The sequence below is a fragment of the Anomaloglossus baeobatrachus genome, chromosome 12, assembly GCF_048569485.1.
Source record: "Anomaloglossus baeobatrachus isolate aAnoBae1 chromosome 12, aAnoBae1.hap1, whole genome shotgun sequence".
Lineage (NCBI taxonomy): Eukaryota > Metazoa > Chordata > Amphibia > Anura > Aromobatidae > Anomaloglossus > Anomaloglossus baeobatrachus.
In genome coordinates, this window is record NC_134364.1 from 98,980,300 (window position 1) to 99,000,372 (window position 20,073).

Genomic DNA, 20,073 nt, shown 5'->3' on the forward strand with positions numbered 1-20,073 from the left:
AGTGCGCCGGGGACAGTAATGGGTTACAGTCACTGCAGCTTTGCTGAGTGACTTTGTGTTTTGGGAACTACCGCGCCGGACGCTCCGGGAGCGGCGGCGCGGCTGGGACTTGTAGTTCGCCGGGGACTGGGCGCCGACCGCGCTTTTACGGCGGCGGCGCTTATAAATCCAGTCCCCGGCTTCTGCGGCCTAGTGCCGCTTCGTTCCCGCCCCCTCCCTGTCACTCAGGGAAGGGGACAGGCGCTGAGCAATCAGCAGCGCCGAGGGCTGGAGCCTTTTTTACATGCTCCAGCCCTCTCACTGCACACTGTCGGGCGCCGGATTCCCGCTCTGCCTTGGGGGCACGCCCACGGCCCGCCCCTCCTCACATGAGCTGGGGAAGAAGCCGGCAGCCATTACTGAAGTCCGAGCTCGGATTTCGGCAACCAGGCAGGACGGTGGCGATCATACACCCGCTTATAGGCGGGCGGTAAGCGGCACACATAGTGCTGACCACAGATAACTGCAGTGTGTACATGTGTTGTTTTTAACTGCACAGGTCGCTATATGCCCGCTTGGGGAGCGACACATTAGCAGCAGGAAAGCAGGTGTGCTAAGGCACAGGCTTTCTAGGCTGCTTGTATTGCACGACTGAGGTGTTCATTTGTGTTTATGTGTTATACATTGCACTGTACAGTCGCTAGTCTTAGCTATATTCTCCTGGAATGGCTAGACTACAGCAGCAGAAAACCAAGGGTGCTGGGGCACAGGTTTTTTTCTATGCTGCTTGTATTGCATGGGCTGCAGTGTGCATTTGTACTTGTGCTTGTATGCTATACATTGCACTGTATGGTCACTCTTCTGGGCTATATTCCCCTGGATGACTTGTCTACAGCAGCAGAAGAGCTGGGGTGCCAGGGCACAGGCTTCTATGCTGCTTGTATTGCATGTGCTGCAGTGTTCATTTGTACTTGTGCTTGTATGCTATACATTGCACTGTAGGGTCACTCTTGGCTATATTCCCCTAGATGACTAGTATACAGCAGCATAGGAGCAGGGGTGCCAGGGCACAGGCTTCTATGCTGCTTGTATTGCTTGTGCTGCAGTGGTCATTTGTACTTTATGCCTGTATGCTATACATTGCACTGTACGGTCACCAATCTTGGCTATATAATTCTAGATAGCTAGTCGGCAGCGGCAAAACAGCTACACAGATTTTCAGTGCTGTTTTTACTACATGGGAGGCTGTTCATGACACCGTCCCATTGTGTGCATGCTCCCCCGTAGCACGTGCCGGGGTCTCTAGCACTTCGTCTGCCTGGGTCTCTACTAGTTGTGGCCAAAGAAACCACCTGTCAACCCTGTCCATGGACAGGGACGGAGTAGTCATAATATAGAGACTTGCAGTCCAGACAGGCCATGGGCAATCTACTGGACCAAAAGGCAGCTCTTCAGGGCTTTGATTCTGACATAGTTATCGATCCGGATACACCGGGTGGTAACGCCATACGGAATGATCCTATACCGTCCATCAATGGAAGGTTGGATCTTTCTCCCTCAGCTCCCCCAGTGGAGATAGGAGACGAACAGGAGAAGTCCCTTTTCAGTATCTCACACAGATGTTGAGTATTTTTCTGGCCACGCTGACTTCAGAGAAGCAGTCCAGGAACACCACGCTTACCAGATAAGCGTCTTCTCCAAACGTTTTTAGGATACACGTTATCCCTTTTCCCCTGACGCGGTCAGTGCTGGACCCAGGGTCCAAAGGTGGATTCTCCAATCTCCAGGCTTGCGTCTAGAGACATAGTTGCACTGGAGATGGGGCTTCACTTAAAGACGCCAGTCACAGACAGATGGACTCTGGTTGAAATCTGTCTAGGAAGCTATCGGCGTGTCGGTTGCTCCGGCATCCACAGCCGTATAGGCAACATAACCTTTTCAGCTGTTCTTGCGCAGCTGGCCTTGAGCACAGGGACATCTGTACCGCAGAGGCGTCCGTAACCCGCAATGTCTGCACTGCGACTTACCCTGTTAATACTGTCCTAAAAGTACAGTCGAGGTTTCGGTCCTTCCCAAGCTCCGGTAGGTCCCAATTGTCCTCGGGCAAAAGGGCTACTAAACCTCAGACGGGCTCAGATTCCGGCCGGGCTCAATCACGCCCAAGGAAGGCAGTCGGAGGAACCGCTACAAGGCGGTCTCCTCAGGACTCTCAGTTCTCTCTCTCTCTCCGCATCCGCGGTTGATGGCAGAACCCCCCGCCTTTGGCGACATTTAGCTGCCACAGGTCACAGACCGGTGGGTGGCGAACATTGTGCTCACGTGCACAGGACAGTGTTCTAATCTCGTCCTCCGACTCCATTTCCCTGCTGCAGGCGGTGGATGCTCTAAGAGCAGAAGGAGTGGTGATCCCTGTCCCCCCTCAGGAACGAGGGCGAGGGTTTGTACTCCAATCTCTTTGTGGCTCCAAAAAAGGACGGTTCCTTCCGTCCCGTTCTGGTCCTGACACTGCTCAACGAGCATGCGAACTCCAGGCGGTTCCGGATGGGATCCCTCCGATCCGTCATTACCTCAATGTCTCGAGGAGACTTCCTTGCCTCAACAGACATCAAAGATGCCTATCTCCACGTGCCAATTGCTACGGAGCACCAACGTTTTCTACGTTTTGTGATAGGAGACGAACATCTTCAGTTCGTAGCTCTGCCATTCTGTCTGGCGACAGCCCCACGGGTGTTCACCAAGGTCCTGGCAGCAGTGGTAGCAGTCTTGCACTTTCAGGGACACCCGGTGATCCCATACTTGGACGATCTACTCGTCAAAGCACCCTCCCTCGAGGCATGCCAATGCAGCCTGAATGTTACGCTGGAGACTCTCCAGACTTTCGGGTGGATCATCAATTTGGCAAGGTCAAATCTGTCTCCGACTCAATCACTAACGTATCTCGGCATGGAGTTTCATACTCTATCAGCAATAGTGAAGCTTCCGCTGAACAAGCAGCGTTCACTGCAGACAGAGGTGCAGTCTCTCCTTCAAGGCCAGTCGCACCCCTTAAGGCGCCTCATGCACTTCCTAAGGAAGATGGTGGCAGCCATCGAGGCAGTTCTCTTTGCGCAGTTTCATCTGCGCCAACGGCAATGGGACATTCTCCGCCAATGGGACGGGCAGTCAACCTCCCTGGACAGGGAAGTCTCCCTTTCCCAGACGGCCGAGGACTCTCTGCTATAGTGGCCATAGCCCCCATCCTGGGCACTGGTCACGACAGATACGAGTCTGTCAGGGTGGGGAGCAGTTTGTCTCCGCCACATGGCTCAGGGGACGTGGACTCAGCAGGAGTCCACCCTTCAGATCGATGTTCAAATCGGGGCAGGGTATCTTACCCTATTAGCCTTCTAGAAGTGGCTAGAAAGAGAGCAGATCCGAATCCAGTCGGACATCTCCACAGCGGTGGCATACATCAACCACCAAGAAGGGGCGCGCAGTCAGCAAGCCTTCCAGGAAGTCCGGCGAATCCTCATGTGGGTGGAGGACACAGCATCCACCATATCCGCAGTTCACATCCCGGGCGTAGAAAACTGGGAAGCAGACTTCCTCAGTCGCCAGGGTATGGACGCGGGGGAATGGTCCCTTCACTCGGACGTGTTTCAGGAAATCTGTTGCCGCTGGGGGGTGCCGGACGTCGACCTAATGGCGTCTCGGCACACCAACAAGGTCCCGGCATTTATGGCACGATCGCGCAATCACAGAGCTCTGGCGGCAGACGCCTTAGTGCAAGATTGGTCGCAGTTCCGGCTCACATATGTGTTTCCACCTCTGGCACTCTTGCCCAGAGTACTGCGCAAAATCAGATCCGATTGCAGCCGAGTCATACTCGTCGCACCAGACTGGCCGAGGAGATCGTGGTACCCGGATCTGTGGCATCTCACGGTCGGCCGACCGTGGTCACTACCAGACCGACCAGACTTACTGTCCCAAGGGCCGTTTTCTCCATCGGACTTCTGCGGCCCTGAACCTGACTGGGTGGCTTTTGTGTCCTGGATCCTAGCGTCTTCAGGATTATCCCAAGGGGTCGTTGCCACCATGAGACTGGCTAGGAAGCCCACGTCTGCTAAGATATACCACAGAACGTGGAAGATTTTCTTATTCTGGTGCTCTACTCAGGGAGTGTCTCCCTGGCCATTTGCATTGCCTACTTTTCTTTCCTTCCTACAATAGGAGTCAGAAAAGGGCTCGTCGCTCGACTCCCTCAAAGGGCAAGTCTCAGCACTATCCGTGTTTTTTTTTCAGAAGCGGCTAGCACGTCTTTCTAAGGTGTGCACGTTCCCGCAGGGGGTTTGTCATATCGTACCCCCGTACAAGCGGCCGTTAGATCCATGGGATCTGAACAGGGTTCTAGTTGCTCTCCAGAAGCCGCCTTTCGAGACTCTGAAGGAAGTTTCTTTTTCTCGCCTGTCACAGAAGGTGGCGTTTCTCGTTGCGATCACATCGCTTCGGCGAGTGTCTGAGCTGGCAGCTCTGTCATCCAAGGCTCCCTTCCTGGTGTTTCACCAGGACAAGGTGGTGCTGCGCCCCATTCCGGAGTTTCTCCCTAAGGTCGTATCCTCGTTTCATCTTAATCAGGATATCTCCTTACCGTCTTTTTGCACTCATCCGGTTCACCGGTATGAGAATGATTTACGTTTGCTAGATTTGGTGAGAGCACTCAGAATCTACATTTCCCGCACGGCGCCCATGCGCCGGGCCGATGCACTTTTTTGTCCTTGTCGCTGGTCCGCGCAAGGGGTTGCAGGCTTCTAAAGCCACCCTGGCTCGATGGATCAAAGAACCAATTCTAGAGGCCTACCGTTCTGCGGGGCTTCCGGTTCCTTCAGGGCTTAAAGCCCACTCAACCAGAGCCGTGGGTGCGTCCTGGGCATTACGTCACCAGGCTTCGGCTCAACAGGTGTGCCAGGCAGCTACCTGGTCCAGTCTGCACACTTTCACCAAGCATTATCAGGTGCATACCTATGCTTCGGCGGATGCCAGCTTAGGTAGAAGAGTCCTGCAGGCGGCAGTGACACCCCCGTAGGGGAGGGCTGTTTTGCAGCTCTAACATGAGATATTTCTTTACCCACCCAGGGACAGCTTTTGGACGTCCCAATCGTCTGGGTCTCCCAATAGAGCGCTGAAGAAGAAGGGAATTTTGTTACTTACCGTAAATTCCTTTTCTTCTAGCTCTTATTGGGAGACCCAGCACCCGCCCTGTTGTCCTTCGGGATGTTTTTTTGTTGTTTGCGGGTACACATGTTGTTCATGTTGAACGGTTTTTCAGTTCTCCGATGTTATTCGGAGTTAATTTGTTTAAACCAGTTATTGGCTTCCTCCTTCTTGCTTTGGCACTAAAACTGGAGAACCCGTGATACCACGGGGGGGGTATAGCCAGAGGGGGAGGGGCCTTGCACTTTTGATGTAGTGCTTTGTGTGGCCTCCAGAGGGCAGTAGCTATACCCCAATCGTCTGGGTCTCCCAATAAGAGCTAGAAGAAAAGGAATTTACGGTAAGTAACAAAATTCCCTTCTCCTTACCCCAGCCCAGAACAAGCAAACCTCAGCAGAAAAAGTGGCAGCAGAAGTTTCAGTCCTTTCGAGGTTCGGGCAAGACACAATTCTCCTCGTCCAAAGGGACTCAGAGGACGCAAAGAATCTCAGATTCCTGGCGGGCTCCCGCACGCCCCAAGAAAGCAAATGGAGGAACCGCTTCCAAAGCGGCTACCTCATGACTTCCAGCCCACTCCCTCCGCATCTCCGGTCGGGGGCAGGCTCTCCCGCTTTTCCGACATTTGGATGTCACAGGTCACAGACCGGTGGGTGACAGACATTTTGTCTCGCGGGTACAGAATCGAGTTCAGTTCTCGTCCTCCAGCTCGGTTCTTCAGAACCTCCCCACATCCAGACCGAGCAGATGCCCTGCTGCAGGCGGTGGACTCCCTAAGAGCGGAAGGAGTAGTGGTTCCTGTACCGCCTCAGGAACAAGGGCGGGGGTTTTACTCCAATCTATTTGTGGTTCCAAAAAAGGACGGCTCGTTCCGTCCTGTTCTGGACCTAAAACTGCTCAACAAACATGTGCACGCCAGGCGGTTCCGGATGGAAACCCTCCGCTCTGTCATTGCCTCAATGTCTCAAGGAGACTTCCTTGCCTCAATAGACATCAAAGATGCTTATCTCCACGTACCAATTGCTACGGAACATCAACGTTTTCTACGTTTTGTGATAGGAAACGACCATCTTCAGTTCGTAGCTCTGCCATTCGGCCTGGCGACAGCCCCCCGGGTCTTCACCAAGGTCATGGCGGCGGTGGTAGCAGTCTTGCATTCTCAGGGACACTCGGTGATCCCTTACCTAGACGATCTACTTGTCAAGGCACCCTCTCAAGAGGCATGCCAACTCAGTCTACATGCTACGCTGGAGACTCTTCAGACTTTCGGATGGATCATCAACTTTCCAAAGTCAAATCTGTCACCGACACAGTCGCTAACGTATCTTGGCATGGAGTTCCATACTCGAGCAGCGAGAGTGAAGCTTCCGCTGAACAAGCAGCGATCCCTACAGACAGGGGTGCAATCTCTCTTTCAGGGCCAGTCGCACCCCTTACGGCGCCTCATGCACTTCCTCGGGAAGATGGTGGCAGCCATAGAAGCAGTTCCCTTTGCGCAGTTTCATCTGCGCCCACTTCAATCGGACATTCTCCGCCAATGGGACGGGAAGTCAACGTCCCTGGACAGGAAAGTCTCTCTTTCCCAGACGGCTAAGGACTCCCTACAATGGTGGCTCCTTCCCACCTCACTGTCTCAGGGAAGATCCTTCCTGCCCCCATCCTGGGCAGTGGTCACGACAGATGCGAGTCTGTCAGGGTGGGGAGCAGTGTTTCTCCACCGCAGGGCTCAGGGGACGTGGACTCCGCAGGAGTCCACCCTTCAGATCAATGTTCTGGAAATCAGGGCAGTGTATCTTGCCCTACTAGCCTTCCAACAGTGGCTGGAAGGAAAGCAGATCCGAATCCAGTCGGACAACTCCACAGCGGTGGCATACATCAATCACCAAGGAGGGACGCGCAGTCGGCAAGCCTTCCAAGAAGTCCGGCGAATTCTAATGTGGGTGGAGGACACAGCATCCACCATATCCGCGGTTCACATCCCAGGCGTAGAAAACTGGGAAGCAGACTTCCTCAGTCGCCAGGGCATGGACGCAGGGGAATGGTCCCCTTCACCCGGACGTGTTTCAGGAAATCTGTCGCCGCTGGGGAGTGCCGGACGTCGACCTAATGGCGTCCCGGCACAACAACAAGGTCCCGGCATTCATGGCGAGGTCGCGCGATCAAAGAGCTCTGGCGGCAGACGCCTTGGTTCAAGATTGGTCGCAGTTCCGGCTCCCATACATATTCCCGCCTCTGGCACTCTTGCCCAGAGTGTTACGCAAGATCAGATCCGATTGCAGCCGCGTCATTCTCGTCGCCCCAGACTGGCCGAGGAGATCGTGGTATCCGGATCTGTGGCATCTCACGGTCGGCCGACCGTGGTCACTTCCAGACAGACCAGACTTACTGTCCCAAGGGCCGTTTTTCCATCAGAATTCTGCGGCCCTGAACCTGACTGTGTGGCCATTGAGTCCTGGATCCTAGCGTCCGCAGGATTATCCCAAGGAGTTGTAGCCACAATGAGACAAGCTAGGAAGTCAACTTCTGCTAAGATCTACCACAGAACGTGGAAGATTTTCTTATCCTGGTGCTCTGCTCAGGGAGTGTCTCCCTGGCCATTTGCATTGCCCACTTTTCTTTCCTTCCTGCAATCAGGGTTGGAAAAGGGCTTGTCGCTCAGCTCCCTTAAAGGGCAAGTATCGGCGCTATCCGTGTTTTTTCAGAAGCGTCTAGCACGTCTTTCTAAGGTGCGCACGTTCCTACAGGGGGTCTGTCATATCGTACCCCCGTACAAGCGGCCGTTAGATCCATGGGATCTGAACAGGGTACTAGTTGCTCTCCAGAAGCCGCCCTTCGAGCCTCTGAAGGAAGTTTCCTTTTCTCGCCTGTCACAAAAGGTGGCGTTTCTCGTTGCGATCACATCGCTTCGGCGAGTGTCTGAACTGGCAGCTCTGTCATCCAAAGCTCCCTTCCTGGTGTTCCACCAGGATAAGGTGGTGCTGCGCCCCATTCCGGAGTTTCTCCCTAAGGTCGTATCCTCATTTCATCTTAATCAGGATATATCCTTGCCTTCCTTTTGTCCTCATCCGGTTTACCGGTATGAGAAAGACTTACGTTTGCTAGATCTGGTGAGAGCACTCAGGATCTACATTTCTCGCACGGCGCCCATCCGCCGTTCCGATGCACTTTTTGTCCTTGTCGCTGGCCAGCGCAAGGGGTCGCAGGCTTCTAAAGCCACACTGGCTCGATGGATCAAAGAACCAATTCTGGAAGCCTACCGTTCTGCTGGGCTTCCGGTTCCTGCAGGGCTGAAAGCCCACTCAACCAGAGCCGTGGGTGCGTCCTGGGCATTACGACACCAGGCTTCGGCTCAACAGGTGTGCCAGGCAGCCACCTGGTCGAGTCTGCACACTTTCACCAAACATTATCAGGTGCATACCTTTGCTTCGGCGGATGCCAGCTTAGGTAGAAGAGTCCTGCAGGCGGCAGTGACATCCCCGTAGGGGAGGGCTGTTTTGCAGCTCTAACATGAGGTATTTCTTTAGCCACCCAGGGACAGCTTTTGGACGTCCCAATCGTCTGGGTCTCCCAATAGAGCGCTGAAGAAGAAGGGAATTTTGTTACTTACCGTAAATTCCTTTTCTTCTAGCTCTTATTGGGAGACCCAGCACCCGCCCTGTTGTCCTTCGGGATCTTTTTGTTGTTTGCGGGTACACATGTTGTTCATGTTGAACGGTTTTTCAGTTCTCCGACGTTACTCGGAGTTAATTTGTTTAAACCAGTTATTGGCTTCCTCCTTCTTGCTTTGGCACTAAAACTGGAGAACCCGTGATACCACGGGGGGGTATAGCCAGAAGGGGAGGGGCCTTGCACTTTTTAGTGTAGTGCTTTGTGTGGCCTCCGGAGGGCAGTAGCTATACCCCAATCGTCTGGGTCTCCCAATAAGAGCTAGAAGAAAAGGAATTTACGGTAAGTAACAAAATTCCCTTCTTCTTTGTCGCTCTATTGGGAGACCCAGACAATTGGGTTGTATAGGCTATGCCTCCGGAGGCCGCACAAAGTATTACACTCAAAAGTGTTAAGCCCCTCCCCTTCTGCCTATACACCCCCCGTGCTCCCACGGGCTCCTCAGTTTTTTGCTTTGTGCGAAGGAGGTCAGACACGCACGCACAGCTCCACAGATTGGTCAGCAGCAGCTGCTGACCATGTCGGATGGAAGAAAAGTGGGCCCATATAGGGCCCCCAGCATGCTCCCTTCTCACCCCACTCTTGTCGGCGGTGTTGTAAGGTTGAGGTATCCATTGCGGGTACGGAGGCTGGAGCCCACATGCTGCTTTCCTTCCCCATCCCCCTCAGGGCTCTGGTGGAAGTGGGATCCTATCGGTCTCCAGGCACTGAGACCGTGCTTCATCCACAACTCCTGTGGAGCCTGATGGATAGGAGCCGGGTATCGTTCAGGGACATGGCCCTGCTACTTGGAGGTACTCTGTGTCCCCGTGGGGACCGCGCACAGCAACACTCCAGCTTTGCTGGGTGTGCTAGTGCGCCGGGGACCGCGGCGCTGCCGGGTTAATATGTGCCATTACACACTCAGCGTTGCTGAGTGTTTATGTATAGGGACTGCCGCACTGACCGCCGCTGCCATGGAAACACTGCGGCGCGGCTGGGACTTGTAGTGCGCCGGGGACTTCCACGCGGCCGCGCTTTTACGGCGGCCGCGTTTATTACTAGAGTCCCCGGCTTTTTGCGGCCTAGTTTCCTTTTCTCCCGCCCACAGCCCTGACAGGCAGGGGAAGGGCGGGACGCTGCACAGAACGAGCAGCACTGAGGGCTGGAGCATGCTTTGCATACTCCACTCCCCTCACTGTGCACAGTGCAGGCACCAGTTCCCGCTCTTTCTGGGTCACGCCCACGGCTCCCTCCTCTCCTCAGGACGCATTCCTGTCAGCTCCTCGGACGCTGCAGAGGGGGACAAAGTCTGGGAGACCCAGGCAGGGGCTCTGGTGGCCTCACAACCGCTTTAAGCGGGTGGTCAGCAGCACCTGTGGTGCTAGCCCCATTGTGCAGTAGTGTAGCATTATATGTTTATTTTACACTGTATAGTGCACAGTTGATTTCTGGCTATATACCCTATTGTGTTGCTCAGGGAAGATAATAGCATGGCGCCCACGAAAGGCAGGGGTGCCAAAACACAGGCTTATTATGTTGCCTGCGCCGCATGTACGAACCCGCTACCGGCAGGTTCCACTGACCCTCATTGTGTGCACTGTTCGGCCCCTGTGGCTCTTACTCAGCCAGAGCCTCTGCTAGGGGGGGCCCAGGGGGAGCCACCTGCTGACACTGTTCAGGGGACAGGTTTGGAGTTTGCAAAACTCTCTGAGACTATGGCTAACATACTGGAAGCCTTGCAGTCCAGACCGGTATCTCAGCACAGGGACTCTGTTGAATCTTTGTTCCCTGGCCCACCTCAGCTGGACCAACAATGTCCTCCTGGGGTGTCTCATGGATCCCAGGCTGAGGGTTCTGACACAGACCCCGGCCCCAGACCGACTAAGCGAGCTCGCTTAGATTTTCCCTCGACATCATCATATTGTTCAGGGTCTCAGCGAGGGGAATCTCTGGTTGATGACGCGGATGTAGCTGATCAGGATTCTGATCCTGAGGCCGCTCTCAATCTTGATACTCCTGATGGGGACGCCATAGTGAATGATCTTATTGCGTCCATCAATCGTATGTTGGATATTTCTCCCTCAGCTCCTCCGGCGGAGGAGTCGGTTTCCCACAGGAGAAATTCCGTTTCAGGTTTCCCAAGCGTACACCGCTTATGTTTCTGGACCACTCTGATTTCAGAGAGGCAGTCCAGAATCACCATGATTGTCCAGATAAGCGTTTTTCTAAGCGCCTTAAGGATACACGTTATCCCTTTCCCCCTGACGTGGTCAAGGGTTGGACTCAGTGTCCCAAAGTGGATCATCCAATCTCTAGACTGGCAGCTAGATCCATACTTGCAGTGGAAGATGGGGCTTCACTCAAAGATGCCACTGACAGGCAGATGGAGCTCTGGTTGAAATCCATCTATGAAGCTATCGGCGCTTCTTTTGCCCCAGCATTCGCAGCCGTATGGGCGCTACAAGCTATCTCAGCAGGTCAAGCGCAAATTGACGCAGCCACACGCACGTCCGCGCCACAGGTGGCGTCCATAACCACTCAGACGTCGGCATTTGCGTCTTACGCTATTAATGCTGTCCTGGACTCTACGAGCCGTACGGCGGTCGCAGCCGCCAATTCGGTGGTACTTCGCAGGGCCTTGTGGCTACGGGAATGGAAGGCAGATTCTGTTTCCAAAAAGCGCTTAACCAGTTTGCCAATTTCTGGTGAACGATTGTTTGGCGAGCGTTTGGATGAAATCATCAAACAATCCAAGGGAAAGGATACATCCTTACCCCAGCCCAAACCGAACATACCCCAAACAGAGGAAGGGGCAGTCGAGGTTTCGGTCCTTTCAGGGCGCGGGCAGGTCCCATTTCTCCTCGTCCAAAAGGCCTCAGAAGGATCAAAGTAACTCTGATGCATGGCGGTCTAAGTCACGTCCTAAACAGACCACCGGAGGTGCCGCTAACAAAGCGGCTTCCTCATGACTTTCGGCATCCTCACTCCGCATCCTCGGTCGGTGGCAGGCTCTCCCGCTTTTGCGACACCTGGCTGCCACGGGTAAAAGACCGTGGGGTGAGAGACATTCTGTCTCACGGTTACAAGATAGAGTTCACCTCTCGTTCCCCGACTCGATTCTTCAGGTCATCCCCGCCTCCCGAGCGAGCCGAGGCTCTTCTGCAGGCGCTGGGCATTCTGAAGGCAGAAGGAGTGGTGGTCCCTGTTCCTCTTCAACAACAGGGCCACGGTTTTTCCTCCAACTTGCTGTGGTCCCAAAGAAGGACGGGTCTTTCCGACCTGTCCTGGACCTGAAACTTCTCAACAAACACGTAAAGACCAGGCGGTTCCGGATGAAATCCCTCCGCTCCGTCATCGCCTCAATGTCCCAAGGAGATTTCCTTGCATCGATCGATATCAAAGATGCTTATCTCCACGTACCGATTGCTCCAGAGCACCAGCGCTTCTTGCGCTTCGCTATAGGAAACGAACACCTGCAGTTCGTGGCACTACCGTTCGGCCTGGCAACAGCCCCACGGGTTTTCACCAAGGTTATGGCTACTGTAGTAGCGGTCCTCCATGCTCAGGGTCACTCAGTGATCCCGTACTTGGACGATCTGTTGATCAAGGCACCCTCTCTAGAGGCATGCCAACACAGCCTCGACGCTACCCTGGAGACTCTCCAGAGTTTCGGGTGGATCATCAATTTGCCAAAGTCAAATCTGACACCGGCCCAGTCGCTGACATACCTGGGCATGGAGTTTCATACCCTCTCAGCGATAGTGAAGCTTCCGCTGATCAAGCAGCGGTCACTACAGACAGGGGTACAATCTCTCCTTCAAGGTCGGTCACACACCTTGAGGCGCCTCATGCACTTCCTGGGGAAGATGGTGGCAGCAATGGAGGCAGTTCCTTAAATGGGGCAGGAAGCCGATGTCCCTCGACAGGAACGTCTCCCTCTCGCAGGCGACCAAAAGCTTCCCTTCGGTGGTGGCTTCTTCCCACTTCCTTATCGAAAGGGAAATCCTTCCTACCCCCATCCTGGGAGGTGGTCACGACGGACGCGAGTCTGTCAGGGTGGGGAGCGGTTTTTCTCCACCACAGGGCTCAGGGTACGTGGACCCAGCAAGAGTCCTCGCTTAAGATCAATGTTCTGGAAATAAGGGCAGTGTATCTTGCCCTGAAAGCGTTCCAGCAGTGGCTGGAAGGCAAGCAGATCAGAATTCAGTCAGACAATTCCACAGCGGTGGCATACATCAACCACCAAGGCGGCACACGCAGTCGGCAAGCCTTCCAGGAAGTCCGGCGGATTCTGCTGGGGGTGGAAGCCACGGCCTCCACCATCTCTGCAGTTCACATTCCAGGCGTGGAAAACTGGGAAACAGATTATCTCAGTCGCCAGGGCATGGACGCAGGGGAATGGTCCCTTCACCCGGACGTGTTTTCAGGAGGTCTGTTGCCGCTGGGGGGTGCCGGACGTCGACCTCATGGCGTCCCGGCACAATAACAAGGTATCGGTGTTCATGGCACGGTCTCAAGATCCCAGAGCTCTGGCGGCAGACGCCTTAGTTCAGGATTGGTCGCAGTTTCAGCTCCCTTCTGTGTTTCCTCCGCTGGCACTGTTGCCCAGAGTGTTACGCAAGATCAGGGCCGACTGCCGCCGCGTCATCCTCGTCGCTCCAGACTGGCCGAGGCGGTCGTGGTACCCGGATCTGTGGCATCTCACGGTCGGCCAACCGTGGGCACTACCAGACCGACCAGACTTGCTATCTCAAGGGCCGTTTTTCCATCTGAATTCTGCGGCTCTCAACCTGACTGTGTGGCCATTGAGTCCTGGATCCTAGCGTCTTCAGGGTTATCTCAAGACGTCATTGCCACTATGAGACAGGCTAGGAAACCAACGTCCGCCAAGATCTACCACAGGACGTGAAAAATTTTCCTATCGTGGTGCTCTGCTCAGGGTATTTCTCCCTGGCATTTTGCCTTGCCCACTTTTCTGTCCTTCCTTCAATCTGGACTGGAAAAGGGTTTGTCGCTCGGCTCCCTTAAGGGACAAGTCTCAGCGCTCTCTGTGTTTTTTCAGAAGCGCCTAGCCAGACTTCCACAGGTACGCACGTTCCTGCAGGGGGTTGGTCACATCGTTCCTCCTTACAAGCGGCCGTTAGAACCCTGGGATCTGAACAGGGTGCTGATGGTTCTTCAGAAACCACCATTCGAGCCAATGAGGGATATTTCTCTCACGCCTTTCGCGGAAAGTGGTTTTTCTAGTAGCAGTCACTTCACTTCGGAGAGTGTCTGAGCTAGCAGCGCTGTCATGCAAAACCCCTTTCCTGGTTTTTCACCAGGACAAGGTGGTTCTGCGTCCGGTTCCGGGATTTCTCCCTAAGGTGGTATCCCCCTTTCATCTCAATCAGGATATCTCCTTACTTTCTTTTTGTCCTCATCCAGTTCACCAATGTGAAAAGGATTTGCACTTGTTGGATCTGGTGAGAGCACTCAGACTCTACATTTCTCGTACGGCGCCCCTGCGCCGCTCGGATGCACTCTTTGTCCTTGTCGCTGGCCAGCGTAAAGGGTCACAGGCTTCCAAATCAACCCTGGCTCGGTGGATCAAGGAGCCAATTGTCAAAGCTTACCGATCTTCTGGGCTTCCGGTTCCCTCAGGGCTGAAGGCCCATTCTACCAGAGCCGTGGGTGCGTCCTGGGCTTTGAGACACCAGGCCACGGCTCAGCAGGTGTGTCAGGCGGCTACCTGGTCGAGCCTGCACACTTTCACGAAGCACTATCAGGTGCATACCTATGCTTCGGCGGATGCCAGCATAGGCAGACGAGTCCTTCAGGCGGCGGTTGCCCACCTGTAGGAAAGGGCCGTTTTACGGCTCTCTTACGAGGTATTATTTTACCCACCCAGGGACTGCTTTTGGACGTCCCAATTGTCTGGGTCTCCCAATAGAGCGACAAAGAAGAAGGGAATTTTGTTTACTTACCGTAAATTCCTTTTCTTCTAGCTCTAATTGGGAGACCCAGCACCCGCCCCTGTTTTTTTGTGTACACATGTTGTTCATGTTGAATGGTTTCAGTTCTCCGATATTCCTTCGGATTGAAGTTACTTTAAACCAGTTTATAATTCTTTTTCCTCCTTCTTGCTTTTGCACCAAAACTGAGGAGCCCGTGGGAGCACGGGGGGTGTATAGGCAGAAGGGGAGGGGCTTAACACTTTTGAGTGTAATACTTTGTGCGGCCTCCGGAGGCATAGCCTATACAACCCAATTGTCTGGGTCTCCCAATTAGAGCTAGAAGAAAAGGAATTTACGGTAAGTAAACAAAATTCCCTTCTTTGCTACTTATATATTTTCACGTGACCTAAATGTGTTCTCCACTACTGGGAATCCTTATGTCTCCCCCCAGTAGAATAACATCACTTATACTCTGCTTTGGCGCTGTTCCAGCAGTGTTGGCATTATCGTTCTGGAGATCATGTGAGGGTGTTATGTCATGTGATCCCTGTGGCCAATCATTGCTGGCTTCACTTTCCTCCAGTTTTGGCAAATCAGGCAAGTGACAACTCTAGCTTCCTCCAAATGTCTAATATGCCTGTAGGAGAGTAGAGTGATGCCAGCGTAGTCAGCGATCCCCGGAAGAAGCTGACACTTCTGGAGCAGCCGACACCTGAGCTGAGTGTAGCTGGTGTCCTTTTTTCTCACCAGGCCCGGCCTCCACTGTGCAGGCAAAGGCTGTAATGGAGGTGCTAAATTTGCGTTCATATAGTGATCCCATCCTATACCGTGACTTTAAGCTCTTTTTTCTAAGTCATCTAATGTTATATTTCTTTTTCGCTCTATTGGGAGACCCAGACAATTGGGATGTATAGGCTATGCCTCCGGAGGCTGCACAAAGTATTACACTCAAAAGTGTTAAGCCCCTCCCCTTCTGCCTATACACCCCCCGTGCTCCCACGGGCTCCTCAGTTTTTTGCTTTGTGCGAAGGAGGCAGACATGCACAGCACAGCTCCACAGATTAGTCAGCAGCAGCTGCTGACTATGTCGGATGGAAGAAAAGTGGGCCCATATAGGGCCCCCAGCATGCTCCCTTCTCACCCCACTTTTGTCGGCGGTGTTGTTAAGGTTGAGGTATCCATTGCGGGTACGGAGGCTGGAGCCCACATGCTGTTTTCCTTCCCCATCCCCCTTAGGGCTCTGGGCGAAGTGGGATCCCATCGGTCTCCAGGCACTGAGACCGTGCTTCATCCACAACTCCTGTGGAGCCTGATGGATAGGAGCCAGGTACCGTTCAGGGACATGGCCCTGCATCTTGAAGGTACTCTGTATCCCTGTGGGGACCGCGCACGGCATCACCTCAGCTTTGCTGGGTGTGCTAGTGCACCGGGGACCGCGGCGCTGACCGGGTCTATATGTGCCATTATACACTCAGCGTCGCTGAGTGTGTTTATATGTAGGGGCTACCGCACTAACCGCCGCTGCCATGGGAGACTGCGGCGCGGCTGGGACTTGTAGTTCGCCGGGGACTTTCACGCCGGCCGCGCTTTTACGGCGGCCGCGTTTATTACTAGAGTCCCCGGCTTGCTTGCGGCCTAGTTTCCTTTTCGCCCGCCCTCAGCCCTGACAGGCAGGGGAGGGGCGGGACGCTGCAGAGCGAGCAGCACTGAGGGCTGGAGTATGATTTGCATACTCCACCCCCCTCACTGTGCACAGTGTGAGCACCAGTTCCCGCACTTTCTCGGCCACGCCCACAGCTCCCTCCTCTCGTCAGGACGCCGCAGCCATTCCTGTCAGCTCCTCCGACGCTGCAGAGGGGGACAAATCCTGGGAGACCCAGACACGGTCTCTGGTGGCCTCACAACCGCTTTAGGCGGCTGGTAAGCAGCACCTGTGGTGCTAGCCCCATGGTGCTGTAGTGTATTGGTACATTATTTGTGTATTGTATATACTTTACACTGTATGAGCACAGTTCATTCTGGCTATATACCCTATTGTGTTACTCAGGGAAAACTATAGCATGGCGCCCACAAAAGGCAGGGGTGCCAAAACACAGGCTTATTATGCTGCCTGCGCCGCATGTAAGACCCCACTACCGGCAGGTTCCACTGACCCTCATTGTGTGCAGTGTTCGGCCCCTGTGACACTTCTTCAGCCGGAGCCTATGCTAAGAGGGGCCCAGGGGGAGCCACCTGTTGACACTGTCCAGGTGACGGGGACTGAGTTTGCAAAACTCTCTGAGACTATGGCTAAGATACTAGAAGCCTTGCAGTCCAGGCCGGTATCTCAGCAAAGGGACTCTGGTGAATCATTGTTCCCTGGCCCCCCTCAGTTGGACCTTCAATGTCCTCCCGGGGTATCTCATACATCCCAGACTGAGGGTTCTGACTTAGACCCCAGCCCCAGATCGACTAAGCGGGCTCGCTTAGAATTTCCCTCGACATCATATTGTTTAGGGTCTCAGCGGGAGGAATCCTTGGTTGATGATGCGGAGACAGCTGATCAGGATTCGGATCCTGAGAGCGCTCTCAATCTTAATACTCCAGACGGGGACGCCATAGTGAACGATCTTATTGCGTCCATCCATCAGTTGCTGGATATTTCTCCCTCAGCCCCTCCGGCGGAGGAGTCAGCTTCGCAGCAGGAGAAATTCCGTTTCAGGTTTCCCAAGCGTACACCGAGTATGTTTCTGGACCACTCTGATTTCAGAGAGGCAGTCCAGAATCACCATGATTGTCCAGATAAGCGTTTTTCTAAGCGCCTTAAGGATACACGTTATCCCTTTCCCCCCGGACGTGGTTAAAGGTTGGACTCAATGTCCCAAAGTGGATCCTCCAATCTCCAGACTGGCGGCTAGATCCATACTTGCAGTGGAAGATGGGGCCTCGCTCAAAGATGCCACTGACAGGCAGATGGAGCTCTGGTTGAAATCCATCTATGAAGCTATCGGAGCTTCTTTTGCCCCAGCATTCGCAGCCGTATGGGCGCTGCAAGCTATCTCAGCAGGTCAAGCGCAAATTGAAGCAGCCACATGCACGGCCGCGCCACAAGTGGCATCCATTACCACCCAGACCTCGGCAATTGCGTCTTACGCTATTAATGCTGTCCTGGACTCTGTGAGCCGTACGGCGGTTGCGGCCGCCAATTCGGTGGTACTCCGCAGGGCCTTGTGGCTACGGGAATGGAAGGCAGATTCTGCTTCCAAAAAGCGCTTAACCAGTTTGCCAATTTCTGGCGACAGGCTGTTTGGCGAGCGCCTGGATGAAATCCTCAAACAATCCAAGGGAAAGGATACATCCTTACCCCAGCCCAAACAGAACATCCCCCAACAGAGGAGAGGGCAGTCGAGGTTCCGGTCCTTTCGGGGCGCGGGCAGGTCCCAGTTCTCCTCGTCCAAAAGGTCTCAGAAAGAACAAAGGAACTCTGATGCATGGCGGTCTAAGTCACGTCCTAAAAAGACCATTGGAGGCACCGCTAACAAAGCGGCTTCCTCATGACTTTCGACCTCCTCTAGTAGCATCCTCGGTCGGTGGCAGGCTCTCCCGCTTTTGCGACACCTGGCTGCCACAAATAAAAGACCGCTGGGTGAGAGACATTCTGTCTCACGGTTACAAGATAGAGTTCACCTCTCGTCCCCCGACTCGATTCTTCAGGTCCTCTCCGCCTCCCGAGCGAGCCGAGGCTCTTCTGCAGGCGCTGGGCACTCTGAAGGCAGAAGGAGTGGTGGTCCCTGTTCCTCTTCAGCAACAGGGCCACGGTTTTTACTCCAACTTGTTTGTGGTCCCAAAGAAGGACGGGTCTTTCCGTCCTGTCCTGGACCTGAAACTTCTCAACAAACACGTAAAGACCAGGCGGTTCCGGAAGGAATCCCTCCGCTCCGTCATCGCCTCAATGTCCCAAGGAGATTTCCTTGCATCGATCGATATCAAAGATGCTTATCTCCACGTTCCGATTGCCCCAGAGCACCAGCGTTTCTTGCGCTTCGCCATAGAAAACGAACACCTGCAGTTCGTGGCACTGCCATTCGGCCTGGCAACAGCCCCACGGGTTTTCACCAAGGTTATGGCTACTGTAGTAGCGGTCCTCCATTCTCAGGGTCACTCGGTGATCCCGTACTTGGACGATCTGTTGATCAAGGCACCCTCTCAAGAGGCATGCCAACACAGCCTCGACGCTACCCTGGAGACTCTCCAGAGTTTCGGGTGGATCATCAATTTTCCAAAGTCAAATCTGACACCGGCCCAATCGCTGACATACCTTGGCATGGAGTTTCATACCCTCTCAGCGATAGTGAAGCTTCCGCTGATCAAGCAGCAGTCACTACAGAAAGGGGTACAATCTCTCCTTCAAGGCCAGTCACACCCCTTGAGGCGCCTCATGCACTTCCTGGGGAAGATGGTGGCAGCAATGGAAGCAGTCCCTTTCGCGCAGTTTCACCTGCGTCCCCTTCAATGGGACATCCTACGCAAATGGGACAGGAAGCCGACGTCCCTCGACAGGACCGTCTCCCTCTCTCAGGCGACCAAAGCCTCCCTTCGGTGGTGGCTTCTTCCCACTTCATTATCGAAGGGGAAATCCTTCCTACTTCCATCCTGGGAAGTAGTCACGACGGACGCGAGTCTGTCAGGGTGGGGAGCGGTTTTTCTCCACCACAGGACTCAGGGTACGTGGACCCGGCAAGAGTCCTCGCTTCAGATCAATGTTCTGGAGATTCGGGCAGTGTATCTTGCCCTGAAAGCGTTCCAGCAGTGGCTGGAAGGCAAGCAGATCCGAATTCAGTCGGACAATTCCACAGCGGTGGCATACATCAACCACCAAGGCGGCACACGCAGTCGACAAGCCTTCCAGGAAGTCCGGCGGATTTTGATGTGGGTGGAAGCCACGGCCTCCACCATATCCGCAGTTCACATCCCAGGCGTGGAAAACTGGGAAGCAGATTATCTCAGTCGCCAGGGCATGGACGCAGGGGAATGGTCCCTTCACCCGGACGTGTTTCAGGAGATCTGTTGCCGCTGGGGGGTGCCGGACGTCGACCTCATGGCGTCCCGGCACAACAACAAGGTACCAATGTTCATGGCACGGTCTCAAGATCCCAGAGCTCTGGCGGCAGACGCCTTAGTTCAGGATTGGTCGCAGTTTCAGCTCCCTTATGGGTTTCCCCCGCTGGCACTGTTGCCCAGAGTGTTACGCAAGATCAGGGCCGACTGCCGCCGCGTCATCCTCGTCGCTCCAGACTGGCCAAGGAGGTCGTGGTACCCGGATCTTTGGCATCTCACGGTCGGC

General features: G+C 54.3%; 1 protein-coding gene across 6 annotated transcripts in view; it reads left to right on the forward strand.

Moving 5' to 3' along the window:
* LOC142258168 (methyltransferase-like protein 25B) overlaps positions 1-20,073 on the forward strand; it is a 119,951-nt gene that overhangs the window by 51,608 nt on the left and 48,270 nt on the right. Inside the window, exon 9 of one of the 6 annotated variants that reach the window (XM_075330662.1) lies at positions 5,543-5,600. The exons of the other annotated variants lie outside the window; for them this stretch is intronic. Within the exon in view, the coding sequence (XP_075186777.1) occupies positions 5,543-5,600 (58 nt within the window). The remainder of the gene's footprint in view (positions 1-5,542; positions 5,601-20,073) is intronic. 6 annotated transcript variants of the gene reach the window in all.